The sequence below is a fragment of the Nothoprocta perdicaria genome, unplaced genomic scaffold (genome assembly GCF_003342845.1).
Source record: "Nothoprocta perdicaria isolate Ctin4 unplaced genomic scaffold, notPer1 scaffold_120, whole genome shotgun sequence".
NCBI lineage: Eukaryota > Metazoa > Chordata > Aves > Tinamiformes > Tinamidae > Nothoprocta > Nothoprocta perdicaria.
In genome coordinates this window covers 117,777-132,022 of record NW_020454317.1, presented here as the reverse complement: position 1 = coordinate 132,022, position 14,246 = coordinate 117,777, and the positions used below count along the sequence as shown (strand labels likewise).

The following is a 14,246-nucleotide window of genomic DNA, read 5'->3' as shown; positions in this document are numbered from 1 at the left end:
GGTATCTTGCTTTATGTTATTTTTTGGGGGGGTAACAGACAGGGTGGAGGGTGGGTGTTTGGTTGGTGCCCTGTGYGGTTCGTTCTCATTACGGCCCAGCTGCAGAACCTAGAGCTCTCTCCCAAGCATGCGTCACCGCAGAGTCGCTCTTGTGTGAGGAACGGATATATTTACTGCCTCGGCTTCAGGTGGGCATACACCACCTCTGCTTCCTGCCTTTCAGCAGGCAAGGAAACAGAGTAAGGCAAGGAACTTCCAGGACAGAGCTCATTACTCCTTGAAGGAGGTAACCAAGTTTGAGTTGTTTTGTTTGAGAGGCTGTTCCTTCAGTCTGCTGATGACGTCTGAGCTTTTCAAAGTTGACCTGCAGAATGTGTGGTTGTAGCCTGGTTGGTTGTGGGGTTTTTTGTTTGTTTGTTTTAAAGAAACCAAGCTGATACCAATCTAAATAATAGTAACTACATTTGTGGAAGTTCTGCTAATGAGAGATCTTTCTTGTCTGTGGAGAAAAGTCCTTTTCAGAGGAACATCTTGAGATGCCCTTCTGTATTTGGATGCTGTTTGGTTTTGGAGGGGGTGTGTGTGTGTGTGATCTTGTAGGCTGATATATGTTGGGTGGAATCTTTCAGTTTATGTCTCTGGACTATTTCTGTAAGTATCTAGAATCTCAGGCTCTGTGTGTTAGGTGAGTTCCCAGGGCTTGTGATTTATTTTCACAGGGAGATAGGCTTTTTTTTTYCCCCCCTCTGTTTTTAACTCATAGTGGACTATATAAGTTGCTGAAGGAGAAGGCAGTACTTTTGAAATTGCTCACAGAACTCTGTATCAGAGACATGTAACTGGAAAGACTGCCTGCTGCGATTTTTGTGGGCCCCATTTTTTTGTTTAATCTTCAGTATTACGTAAATATTTATCATGCTTTCTTTTAAAAAGCCAGAGAAATGGCTTAGAACTTTTCTGTAACCTTCCTCCTATTTTGTTGGGTAAGTTTTACTGTGATCCAGCATGGGTGCTGTGACTGTAAAAGGAGAATGGAGTTTGGGAGCTCCCGGTGTGGACCTTGACCATTGCTGTATGGAGCAGTCCCAACATGTAGGCCAATGATAAGATAAATTGCTAACTTTTTCTTCTCTCCTTCCACACAGACAAAGGAAAAATATGAAAAATCACTGAAAGAATTGGATAATGCTACTCCTCAGTATATGGAAAACATGGAGCAGGTATTTGAACAGTGTCAGCAGTTTGAGGAAAAACGTTTACGTTTCTTCCGAGAAGTGTTGCTGGAAGTTCAGAAACACCTTGACTTGTCTAATGCTGCAAGGTAAAACAATGCAAGACTTCAAGATTAATGCTTACTACTTTCAGCAAAAATAATCCATACTACAAATAGATCAATTTAGTCTTTTTTTTCTAATGTAATCTTTGAATTTGTTGGAAGTTTAAATGAAAAGTTTTTTTTCTAGAATAAAATCAGCATCTATCCCTAATGCCTGCTAGTTTTACATAACTTTTCAGTGCTAAATGAACTAAGAAACCCTCATTTACTATATTTTTAATAGACTTCATGCAAATTAGGATTCAGTGTTCAGAACCAAAAACCCATATTAAAATTTGGGAAAATGAGGTTTAGTGGATGATATTTTGCATGTTTATAAAGACCATCCTAACGTAAGATAGCACTTTCTAGCTTAAACATATCTGTTGCTAAAATGTTAAAGCTGAGTCKAAATTACTACAGAATTATTTTAGTGGAAGTAAACTGCTCAAGATTCCTAAAATCCATTCGTCTACCATCAAGGAACTCTTATCCCTCWTTATTTATAGTTTTTTKTTTGTTTGTTTCTTTGTATGTTTTTTGKTTTTGGGGTGTTGGGTGTTTTTGTTTTTTCCCAATAACCTAATATGTATGGCTTCTYTGAGTGGACTCTCCTCACCACCTCCTGAGATACTAAAACTTCTCTCTTAAGGAGCTCAGACCAGAGCTCATTAAGGCCTGCAGCGAGTTCCGTGAAGCTCTCTAGGGTGATTTTACATCTTGCTTCAGACAGCAGAATWTCACGTGCAATGTAGCCAGCAAGACAACTGAAAGGAGGAAAAAGAATAAAAATGTGCTCCTGGCTACTCACTTCCCCTCCTCCTTGTGCTGGTGACTGTATTAGGTGGTAGCCCAACAAATGAAGAGGAGCTGATCAAGATAACCGAGGGCAGGAAGAATCCAAATGTGTTTTTAATCCCTGTGTTGACTTGCTATGCAGTCACATAAAAGCTAGTGATGGCACAAGGAAAAGGGGTGGCTTGGGGGCAAGAACAAGTACGTAGCTGCCAAGAGGCAGGCAAAAAGGGCCAAGACCGCTTCTTCTAGCAGCACTGTTATTCTAGGTTGCTTCAAAGCTCTCATGAAACTACCATGGAAGACAGAGCCTTTTCCTCACTCAGAGTAGATAGCTGGTTAGGATTGCTGCCCATACGAACTCATTTCAGTCAAATTGAAAGAAGAAAATAAATGAGAAATAGTTATCCCTAAAAGTCATGGTGGGGAACAAAGCTAAAAAGTTAAGGAATGGTTTTATAGTGTATAAACAAAGTGAAAGCAAGAAAAAAAAATTATGGTAAAATTAGGGATAATATAGCCATAACTGATCTATTTTCTTACCTCTTTTTGAATATATACAGGTAAAAAGTGTAGAACGATTTCCCAAAAGAAAAGTTTGCATAAATAAGATAAATATTGCAGAGGATAGTCCAAATAATAGTGCAGATCTGTTTTCTGGGAATATAGATCTCCTGCATTTTATTGTTGATTTAATTGATAGCTAAGGAATAATTTTAATCAATATATTCCCTTTCTCAAATATATGCAATTCTATTGCTTAAATACATTCACTGCTGTGGAAAAAATACTGTGTGTATGTGAAAATGGTTGAATAATATTTCAAAAGCTATAAATTTGCAGATACTTTGAGAAAGTTGGACCTTGATGGTGTAGCATTAGTGACTTTTGATTCCAAATTTTGTGTAACTTGAATTAGAAGAATTTCCCTAGTGTGGCCTAGCTAGAAGATCAAGTAGCAGTTCTGTGTTTTCAGAYCTAATGGCCATTGTGTTAAGCTCTCTATGAACTCTGTGGGTTCCAAGTTACTGTTTTCGTCCTTTTGGCATCAATGAGTTGTTTTTTTGGTCACAGTCCGTAGAGGGAAAAATATCTTGTGCCTGATCTGACATGAGGAAATTGAAGTGGTATCTGCAGCATAGCTTCACTTCCATAAAACGCTTTATCTGTATTTGACAGACTTCAACTTCAATTGAGAACAGTTAGGCTAAAAGAGAATTAAAAGCAGTAAGATTTTTTATATATATATTATTTGATATTTTCTGTAAGTAATATAAGCAGTAACATACAGTACCTAAAACAGCAAAAGTATCTGGTGGGTATTATATCTGTTGAAGAAGAAAATTCTTAAACTATTTAGCTTCAGATTTGAGTTTTGTATTTTACTGGATGCTTATAATTCATCACGTACTGCTTATTAGGTTAAGACATGAGTTTTTATAGAATACTGTAAACTTCTCCTGAATACAATTCCTGCAGTATTTTGGGAAAACTTTGTGGAACTTATTAAAATTAAAATATAGAAAATTCTAGAGTCCTGATTCTTATGTTAAGCACTTTAAGCTGTCGTTAAATGTAGGATTTACATATGACTTTAAATTTCTGAATGCCAGTCTTGAAGCTTTTAAAATGTAAATGTTGGTCTACTCTTCCAACAGGGAGGTAGCAGGTGTCTTGTACAGGAATTTATAAGGTCTGTCTTGCTGCAGTTGGTTCTTTTCAATGCTGTTGTAAATTGTTAGTGCTAATGTAAATGTTCAGTGTTTTAATCTGACTAGTGGATTTCTGTGTTTCAAATTGGTATACTGAATTGGAAGATAAATTTTCTTTGTAGTTACAAAAATATCTACCGTGAACTGGAACAGAACATCAAAACGGCAGATGCTGTTGAAGATCTGCGGTGGTTTAGAGCTAATCAGGGTCCCGGGATGTCCATGAATTGGCCTCAGTTTGAGGTGAGGACGTGGTACATGGATTCCAGGTTTATGTCTGTTATGCATGTTGTTCTTTGCTTTCTCTCTGCTTTTTTTCATACTGCTTCCTGACATAACTCTCCTTCCAACTTCTAGTAGTGAATTTTGTTTGTTTTTACAAACTGTAAGTTATCTGCTGTTGATTTCCTTTGGACTCTCCCCACCCTCTATTTTTGGAGATGTTATCAAGCAGCTACTGAAACAAAATGCTTTCTAATGATGCTTATAGTTAGTCATTGCTGAAGTCATTATATACACATTAGTTGATACTCTTTTGACCWGTATATATGATACCTTGCATGTTTTACTTCTGTCCTTTGGTGTCAGACTTTAAGTACCTGATGACAGAAAGGAGATTCAAATTGTAATGTAGAAAGAAATGAAGTTAACTGAATACTTCAGTCCTTTTTTAAATATTTATTTATTTATTTATTTAAAAGGGCCTGTTTTTTATCATATATTAAAGTATTGCATGGCTGGAATCGGGATGAGTTTGTTTCACCAGAATAATGGAATTAGTTGAAATACRTTCTGGGCATGAAATCAATGGAATGGGAACATCATTTATAGAGTCTTCAGTACTCTCTTATTAACATTACATTGAAATTTCACCTTCTTAGAGTGAGGAACTTGTTTTTTGACCTAAGCAGTTAGATTTGAAGGATTGGGGAGGGGAAATCAAAGATAAAAATAGTGCTGTTGAGTTTCTCAGCTTGAAGCACTGAATTACAGTTACTTCTGTGTGAGAAATTTTGTGGAATCTGTGTGGAATCCTTTTCCATAAGCATTAGAATAACAAAGGAAGTTTTGTCGTTCCTGTTTTTCTAATCAAGTATCTCTCTCCTTTACATGCTCCAAGGTTGACGTAAGTAAAAATGTCATGATCAAATGAATTTGAAATTGCATTATAAACTGCAAATACACTTAGGTCAGTGGTCTTTAAATTATGCTGACTCAGAAATCCAGTATATATTTGTACAAAGTTAAAATAATGGGATACCTCTGAAAGCTGATCAGAAATCACTTAAGACTGACCATGCTCTATGTGTAAACCAATACTAGGTTGCAAAAACAACTTCTTTTTAAATATCTGTTTCTTCCTTTTCTCCCCATTTAGCCAAGCATTTCTTTATGTGGTATCTCTTTTTTTTTCTTTTTCTCTTTCTTTCTTTCTTTCTCCCCCTTTAATAAGGCTTCTGAAATTAAATATTTCTTGGGATATTTGGTTACATCCGGCTTGCCCATTAGTTCCTTCTTTATATGCAATATGCCCTTTAGTTTGACTCTGTCAATTGTGTTTAGCTCATTAGCTTGCCTGCCCATGAGTCTGCCGAAGCTTCTAACTAACATAGAGCATCGGGATCGCATACTGCACAGATGACGACCTAAGTCTTGTCAGTTGTGTTGACTTGAGCCTTATCTCTTCCGGATGGCTTTTAGGGACAAGAAATCTATTAAATCTAGAATGCAATACCTTAGGGGTCAAATTGCAGGGGCAGGAGAAGGAATGTGCAATAGGTCATTCTTGGAGCACTTTCTGAGGAGTAAGTAGGTTGTCATACCTTTTCAAACCAAATGAAAAAACAGAAGTTTAAAGTTTACTCTTTAAAATCAAATGTGCCCTGTTTGTATTACTTAAAACAGTAGGCCTTTTTAGTGCAGAGCTGCACCGGCCAAGCCCTTTGATTTCTCCAGTTGTCTGCCACGTGTTTGGTATTAAGTCTTTTCAAGGTGTTTGGAATACTAAGCAGGGAAATTCAGGCATCCTTTGGATTCCATGAGTAGCGCAGAGCCCTTTGCGTTACTAGGATAGGGAATAGATGGTAATTGTGAGGGGGAAAAAACCTAGAATAGCTTATTTCTCTAGTAGTGCCTTATATAGTTTTATAGTTTATTGAAATATATGTGCAATAACCCAATCTGAAAATTAATATGAAAATCATGTGTTTAATTAAACTTCTTAGTCGCTTTTGTATTCATTTATAGGAGTGGTCTGCAGATCTGAATCGTACTCTCAGTAGAAGAGAGAAGAAGAAGGCTTCTGATGGAGTGACTCTGACTGGTATTAATCAAACAGGAGATCAAGTTTCACAGCCTAACAAACATAGCAGGTATCTTTTGCTGTCTGAAAAGACTGAAAGAATAGGATTTTTATCTTCAAGTGCATTAAGCTATGCGGGAACAAAAAGTCACTGTCCAGCTGCATTTTGCTTATCTGTGAGCCTTTTGGAAGTGGTTTGTTTCTACAGCTCACAAAATATTTGGGGAGTTATTGTCTGTTTTACATTTTCTTTTCATCTCAGAATTACGAGACGCCAAACTTTGAGAAACTAAACTTCAATTAATCTGGTAGTTAGTTGTTGCTGTCTTCTCATTATCTAGAAATGACAGTGATAGCTTGAAGTCTGAGTCTTCAAAATGTTTGGTCGCTTGAGAATTCCAGATATCGTTAATGCAACATCATTGACATCATCTTCTTTAGGGAAGAATAAAGTTGTGTGGAAAAAGTAACACTGCCTTTTAGTGTGAGAGTAAAGAAAATTAAGAGCTACAAAACATTAGGAGTTTTTAACTTTGGAGCAATGTTATCATACTCGTGTGAGATTTGTAAAACTTTTTTTTCGATTTTATGTTATACTTGGATTTTTTTTTTTTTTAATTTTCATTTTCTGGAAAAGGGGTCTGCTAAGAAACTTGCTTATTGGGACGCTAGTGACAGTGTTCTGACTCTGAACAGATAGGGTCACCATAATGCTTTTTCTTTTCCAAATTAGCAGTCTTAGTGTCCCGAGTAACACAGTGCAGTCAGTACAATCAAGTTACAATCCCTTTGAAGATGAAGAAGATACTGGAAGTACTGTCAGTGAAAAGGAGGACAATAAAATCAAAAAGTTGGTGAAATGTTTGTTAATTGTTTTCACACTTGCACTTCTTCTATCCAGGGTTTTCAATTTTGGGTTTCTGTAACACTACGCTGGTCAGTGCATGAAGTCCTTTTGAGAGGTTTTGTAAGCAACTCTGTAACCAACCTTGTCTTCTCTAACAGATGCCATATCTGTTGCCGTATCTTCTTTGGTTCGAAACTACCAGGGTTGTTGGCAGTTGCTAACAGAATTGCTGTTGCTTTTCTTTTCCCCCTTCTTTTACTAGTCCTTTCAAAAGTAAAAACTGACAACTTTTTTTTTCTAGTGTAACTGCTACTGGAGTTTTGCTGCTCTGTGTTCTCCCTGAATAAGCCTGCTTTTACTATTGCTTTCTTTTGACTTAGGACCTTCTCACGCAGCTGCCTGTTGCTTTATTGTACCCACCTAGGGATGTCAGACTGTTGTCTTGAATGGCATGTGCATGCTCAACAGGGAACRTTTTTCTTTAAATGACCTAGTTGTTGCTCTAGAATGAGGTTTCTTTACTGGTGGATTGTAATGCGCAGAAGGAGTGAAAAGCTACTGTATAGGTGGGAGGTAGCTCTGATGAGCAATTTAAATGTCTCATCTTAAACAGATAATTCTTCTCATCTCCTACTTCCATTCTTTTACCTTTCTAGAGTACATAATTGTCAAATTCTGATATCTCACTCATGAATTATACAAGTTTGTTGTTAGAGAAGTTTTGGGGGTTGTGATAGGGTTATCCTTGTTTGCTTGTTTTTCTTCCTTTTTCTTTAACTTTGTGTTGCAAGACTAATTTATTTTGAATAAGACATGGCCAGCCTCAAAAAAATTTCCAAACTAGGCCTAACCTGTGAGCTTAAGCTTAACTAAGGGAACAGATATCTTAGTGGTATTTTTAGTCTCCTAGCTTAAAAGCACACAAGAATAACTTTGCGTTTGTTTTCAGTGTTAGCAGCTACGAAAAGAACCAAAACTATCCTACAGATTGGTCTGATGAGGAGTCCAACAACCCCTTTTCTTCCACGGATGCAAATGGAGATACCAATCCATTTGATGAAGATACCTCTCCTGCAATGGAGGTGAGAGTACGTGCCCTCTATGACTATGAGGGCCAAGAGCAAGATGAACTCAGCTTTAAAGCCGGTAAGTTTACAGCATTCATTTGAAACATTTATCAAGGGGAAAAATGGAAGATACAGGGTGTTTCCTTCCTCTCTTCAACATTCTTTTTGTCTCTCTTGATGTGCAACTCCATTTACAGGAGCCTGTCTAACCTATGCTCTCTCTTAGCTTGTCCCCCACCCCTTATGTTAGTGTGTCTTGCTATTCCCTGATTGGAAGTGCCAATGGCCAGTCTATCTAGATATATTTTTCCTTTCTTACCATCTTGTATTAAGCRAAGTGAGAAGATGCAGAATTGATAACTCTGTCTCCTTTCCTTCCTTTCTCAGTTGGTGACATAACTGCTGCTGCTTTTAGCTGTCTACAAATACTAATCCTACCAAGCTTAAAAAAAACCATGTAGAACACTGAATAATCTTACAGTTTCCAATCACTTTGRCACTTTTTTCTTTATCAACTGGAAGTGTCATATTTTTGACCTCCAGTTCCCTGTAGTGTTAACTTCTGCCTTCCTGTCTGGTCCCTGCTCCCCACCCCTTCCTTGTCTACACGTAACAACTCTCCTGTCTCTACTTACTTTCTTTTTTCCTATGTTAGATTTGGGGTATGCTGCCTCCACATCTCCCTTTTGGGGGGATTTTTTTGTCCTTTGAGCCTTTCAAGCCTCTCCTTTGCACATTACCTCATTGCTGTAGGAGCTGAGCTGTAGCACTTGCTGCAGCACACTTCCACCCAGGCAGGCTTGGTATGACGGCTACCTGCTCATGAGCTGCTGCTGCCTCCAGTCAGGCTGGGTCGCCAGTGCCTGGGCATCTCCCTTGGCCCCAGAGCAGCCGCTTCACGTCCTTCAGTACAGTGGGCCCGGAAAGCACACCCTCTAGTGACAGCAGGCGAGATGTGTCGCTGTCCGTGTCTCTCCGGCTGTAATTTCAGGCAGCTGCAAATACCGTCTTGTGCAGAGTTGTGCATTCACAGGTGACTCATCAGGAGTGGCAGAAGTAACAGCTGTGACTTGCAAGATTGCCTAAGGAGTTTAAAAAAAGCCCAGACAAAACAGTCTGTGGGAACGAGACAGGCAGTCTTACCCATTTTGTCTCTCCTCCCCTTCCTTCGTGGTTTAGACCCTTTTCCCATACCCCAAGCCAGGAACCAAACACAGATCAAGCATTGAAAGTAACTTGAGAAATTTTAGCTGCATTTTCCCTTTGGCTGAGGTTTGTAAGGGATGTCTGGCTTCATCACATCATCTACAGTGAGCGTTGGATGGACATTATGGCTAAAAGTTAATGGTGGCAGCTAATGAGCTCCTGGCTGCTTATGGAGGGAGGTGGCTGCCAAAGATGGCTATTTCCAGGTGATATTCTGAATGCCACGTAGAAAGAATTCAGTCTTTAAACTCTTGAGCAATACCTGAAACTCCAGTCAATGGCAGTTCTTCCCTCTCTTTAAATTAATTGCCTGGTTTCATTTGTTAGTGAAATTCTTTATTCATCTGTCTTTCCCTCCTTCTCCCCTTCCACCTCTCTCCTTGGCATGCAAGTACTGTAGGTTTCCAGAGGAAAAGAAGAATCATTTATTAACTTTGTTAACCTGTACCCCCATAGCAGGGCAGTGGCAACAAAATATATGAAGCTTTCACTGGAGTGCACAGGAGCTAAAAGCATGTATCAGTGGACTTTAGGTACTGCTCCTTTTTTCCTTAGAAGGYGGCAGTAAAATAATCCTCTTGCAATATGTGCTTTGTGCCTGTCAATGTACAGGCGTGGCATTCCGTGGGTCTACAACAGTGGAGGCAGTGACTACAGTATGCAATGTTTATATACTGAGTTAAATGGTTAAATTCAAAGTTAGGCATTCTGTACTTTATTGCTGGTCTCATGACTTGCATTAAAGTATTTGAACCATGCGGCTCTCAATATGATGGCTTTGAAACAAATACAGGAAGCATGAACTTTAGGAGCTATATTGGCTTAAAATAGCTCAATACTCTTAAAGGAGGAGCAATGAGGTGCATTATAAAACTAAATGATATGATTGCCTCAACTTAATGTGGGGGAAAGGGATTCTATGTTAGATTGTGAACACCCTGACAGAACATGAATAATAGATATAATGAATAATAAAATAATAAATATTAATAAAATAATAAAACATGAATAAAATAACATAAATAAAATAGTAAATAGTAAATAATAATAAATAATAAATGAAATAATAAACATGAATAATAAAATGGCTGCAGTGAGAAGCTTTAGTTTTATCACAGATGTATGAGGGGGACGAGGCTTAACCCAAGCATGCAAAAGAATAAGGAGAATAAAAAAACACTGGCTTGTGCAGCAGCCAGTTGAAAAATGTACTCCCTCTTATGTTGGTGGTGCCTAGACTCCAAAGCAGCTGTCAGCAGAGGATTAATGTATTCTGGAGATCTGGTTGAATAAATGTATATAGATATTCTCAGACAGGCTTTCTTTGGGTATTCAAAGTATTTGCTTATAAAGCTTTTGTGATCTTTGCTAGATGCATGGCATGGCGTATGACATGGTCTGCCTAGTGTCCATCAAATGCACTTTGTTAGGCCAAATTCTCTTCCTTTATAACCATGTGATGCTGGACAAAATCTGTTACTGTGTGTACTATCTTCATCACACTTGTAAAAGACAATGGGTTTTGTTGCAGTTTCTACTGTGCAGATGATATGCAAGTAATATTTTCATAGACCTTCCAAATCCCAGTTGTTAACACAAGTGCTGTTGCGTTGATATTTATTGTTCAAGTTTTGTGGCTTTGAGTTACTGTTCACTCTTCATTAAGACACTCTTCTCAGAAATAGCAAGACAGCTTGGTGTGGTACACTGCACCCTGCATGCTCTAGCTGTAGTGTGCTGCAGGGCTAGCAGTGGTGGCATGTTCTGCAAAAAAGAACCCAAGTCAACCCACATTGTCACTTGTTATGTTCCTTTMTTCGTTAGCTGGTGGAATCATAAACTAAATGAGATGAGACTTAAACTTTTGAAGTCACTTTTGAAGATTCAAATCTGAGAAGATTAAATATGAAGCCTGTCCATTTCTGCCAAGAACATAGTAGTTGCTAATCTAGGTCTTAGTCATCTAAATTGCACCAAGAACTTATTCTTTACTTTGTAGATGTACAGTTGTTCAGAAAAAAATTAAGTGGTTAGTATCATCAGCATTTATTTCCCATTGCTTAATTAAGATCAAACAAGTAGTATTTGGGGGCGTAATCCTTGCTTAGGGTGGCTCCTTTTACCTGTTTGAGCTGGTCATTTGTTCATGGATAGCACCATGGCACCTGCAGACTTTAGAAAGCTAAAATATTTGCTGAGGATGTAGAGGACCATATGCACAGGACAGTCAAATAGAGGTCATATTACAGGTTATAAATACCTGGTAGAGTAAAGGGGTATTCTAGCTCTGTTGAGAGACTTGGGTGCTACAGCAGTAAATGGCAATAGAAACATGAAGCAAGAAAAGGGAGAGCTAAATCCTAATCCTTGTCTTTATTTAAAAAGAAGACGAGRAAGGGAGAGATATGACAAAGCATAAGGTATAAGATTCTTTTTAATCTTTTTGTATCACAGCCTAGTAGTAGTGTGTGGAGAGAAAAAAAAAAAAAAACTGCAGCTATAGTTCAAAATGATTTTATTGCTGTGTTTTAAATGTGTCCTATTTCCCTCCTTATGCCAGGAATTCTTGAATTATATTGACAATAAACCTAATAAAACATTTTTCGCTTGCATTGAAAGTGTGTTGAAGGCCATAAATCTAAGATTATTCTGTTTGTTTTGCAGTAGTTATACTATCTTTTACTATTCACACTCTTTAGATATAAGGGAGTCGTTGATCTTCTAGTGAAATGATATCACATTTAACTTTAGAAGTTTGCATCTTTCATTGTGATAAAAGGCAAATGCTGTTCGTGCCATTGTGAAATGCCATCAAGGTGTGATGTTTTAGTTTCAGAGTAGCTTTTTTCCTGTTATCTTAATGCCTATTGGGAGCCTTTCATCCCACACATAAATCTGGAAGCTGCACTCCTCAAAAGTATGAAGACTAGAAAGGGAAGCTCTCTGCTGTAGCTTGGGGTAGGCACAGAAGAAAGGTGAACATGTTGGCAACTGATGTTGTACTACCTTCCTGTTGTCACTGAAAGGCTCCAGCTTTTGTTTAATATTACTTATTTTTTCAGGGGACGAGTTAACTAAAATGGAGAACGAAGACGAGCAGGGTTGGTGCAAAGGACGCCTGGACAATGGACAAGTCGGTTTATATCCAGCAAACTAYGTGGAACCGATCCAGTGACAAAGGAGAAAGTTAATACAGAAGTGCTACAAAAAGCTCTCTAGGCTTGTACAGTATATATTTACTGGGAAGGGAAAATGAATGATGTATAGAGTGTATATATTTTACTGAAGAGACGGCTTGATATTGAAATCATGATGATTTAAGGACAAAAGAAAACTAAGAATTTGACTTTGTTTCACAATTTATGCACAATGCAAAAGAAAGGGGTTAGGCTGAAAAAAATAGTATGATAGGGAAAATGCTCTTTAATCTTCTCTTACCACATATTCTGTTATTGTGACTCCTGAACGTTGCATTTTTCTATGCTTGTGCCTCAACGTACCCTGGGTATGTGGCTTATGCTCACTTTTGTTTAATCAGTTATTTTAAGTGACCTTCAGTAAATTGCGACTTGAATTTTTAAGATTATTACAGTTAATTTTCTATTTGTTCTTAGTAATGTCTTGAAAGATGCAGTATTTTTTTATTTAAATGCTATGTAGTTAAGCACCTTTTTTTGTACGCTCAAATTTATCAATTAATACTTAAATTATGATATAGATTTAGTCAGTAGTCGACTGAATGAAAACTTTTTCCATGTTGTAATAATCTATGTTGTCAGCATGGCTTGAAATTGAAAAACACATAGTGTATTTAATAAATATCTGTTACAGAAGACTGTTTGTAGCAGAGATGTGCAAGTGTCATGGGCTGGGGTCCTGTTGCCAATGCTGTTTATGCGTTTTGACACTGCAGTGAGTTTTCTAGATGGATTTTTAAATAGCAGTCTAAAAACAAAAAGATAAATCATACATAMGCCTCAGAATATTAGTTACTTCTGCAGGAAAAAGTTTTCTCTTTTAAGTGATTTTTTAGGTTTGGCATTTGAAATGTTAGTGTGAAGACTGATTTTTTTTTTTTTTTGAACAGAAGACTGTAAAATAGACTAAAATGCTTTCTATGAAGAGGCTCTCTATGCTGTGTATATGTACATATAATTTGATATTCCAAAATATAAGGAGCATGGATATTAGTTATCAAGCCTTTTCATGTGGGTTAGATTTTAGACTGTTTAAGAGTTTAAATTATAGATATATTTAAATCTGCTTTCATATCATATTCATTACTGTACCACAGACCAAGTATTCTGTGATTAGTTTTCTCAGAAATACAGTAAATACACTAATATACTCAAAATCTGTATTTGTGAATACATTTGTGGGTCAAAATTGAAACTAGCATTAGTCCTTACATGGATTATTGTAGCATAACACTGTAAAAATGAATTTGTTTGCAGTTACAAGTTGGTCATATGTAATAGTGTCAAATAATATGCATTTGTGACATATAAAACAGGGCTGTAAATGACAGTAGATTTGTTTTTAAAATTATCAGGTGAGTAGATGCGCTACCTTAGGAAGCTACACTGTAATGAAGTTAAATCTATTTTGAGATAACAAACACTGTTTATAGTCTCAGAGTTGTTTGCTTTTTGAGATTATAGAATATTTAGTCATAATTTTCAATGATTCAAATGTGCAAGCTTAGAATCTGGATGTATGTATGTCTGTGTCTGTCAAGGAAAACCTACCAGCATAATTATTCATCCACAAAATGGTTACTAAAATTGTCAGGAATTACTGGTTTGGGTCTCTGTATTGTAAAATATTTTAGAAAACAATAAAATCTGTTAATCTCTTAAGTACCTGGGATGTACCTCTTACTAATTCAATGTATATGAAAACATTCTTTTGAAGCAAATACCGTATGCATTTCATTGCAACTCAAGGTGATGACATCAACAAAAATTTACTGGGAGGGTAGTGTCCCAAGCTGGCCGTGGTG

General features: G+C 37.2%; 1 protein-coding gene across 4 annotated transcripts in view; it reads left to right on the top strand.

The window, feature by feature from the left end:
• The window catches only part of PACSIN2 (protein kinase C and casein kinase substrate in neurons 2), a 58,975-nt gene extending 45,016 nt beyond the window's left edge, over positions 1-13,959 (top strand). The window contains exons 6-12 of one of the 4 annotated variants that reach the window (XM_026054353.1): positions 1,146-1,321; positions 3,945-4,065; positions 4,943-4,948; positions 6,070-6,194; positions 6,858-6,974; positions 7,921-8,117; positions 12,307-13,959. In XM_026054353.1, the coding sequence (XP_025910138.1) occupies positions 1,146-1,321; positions 3,945-4,065; positions 4,943-4,948; positions 6,070-6,194; positions 6,858-6,974; positions 7,921-8,117; positions 12,307-12,419 (855 nt within the window). In that variant the 3' untranslated portion in view covers positions 12,420-13,959. The remainder of the gene's footprint in view (positions 1-1,145; positions 1,322-3,944; positions 4,066-4,942; positions 4,949-6,069; positions 6,195-6,857; positions 6,975-7,920; positions 8,118-12,306) is intronic. The other 3 variants (XM_026054354.1, XM_026054355.1, XM_026054356.1) reach the window with 3 other exon arrangements.
• The last annotated feature ends 287 nt before the right edge of the window (positions 13,960-14,246 follow it).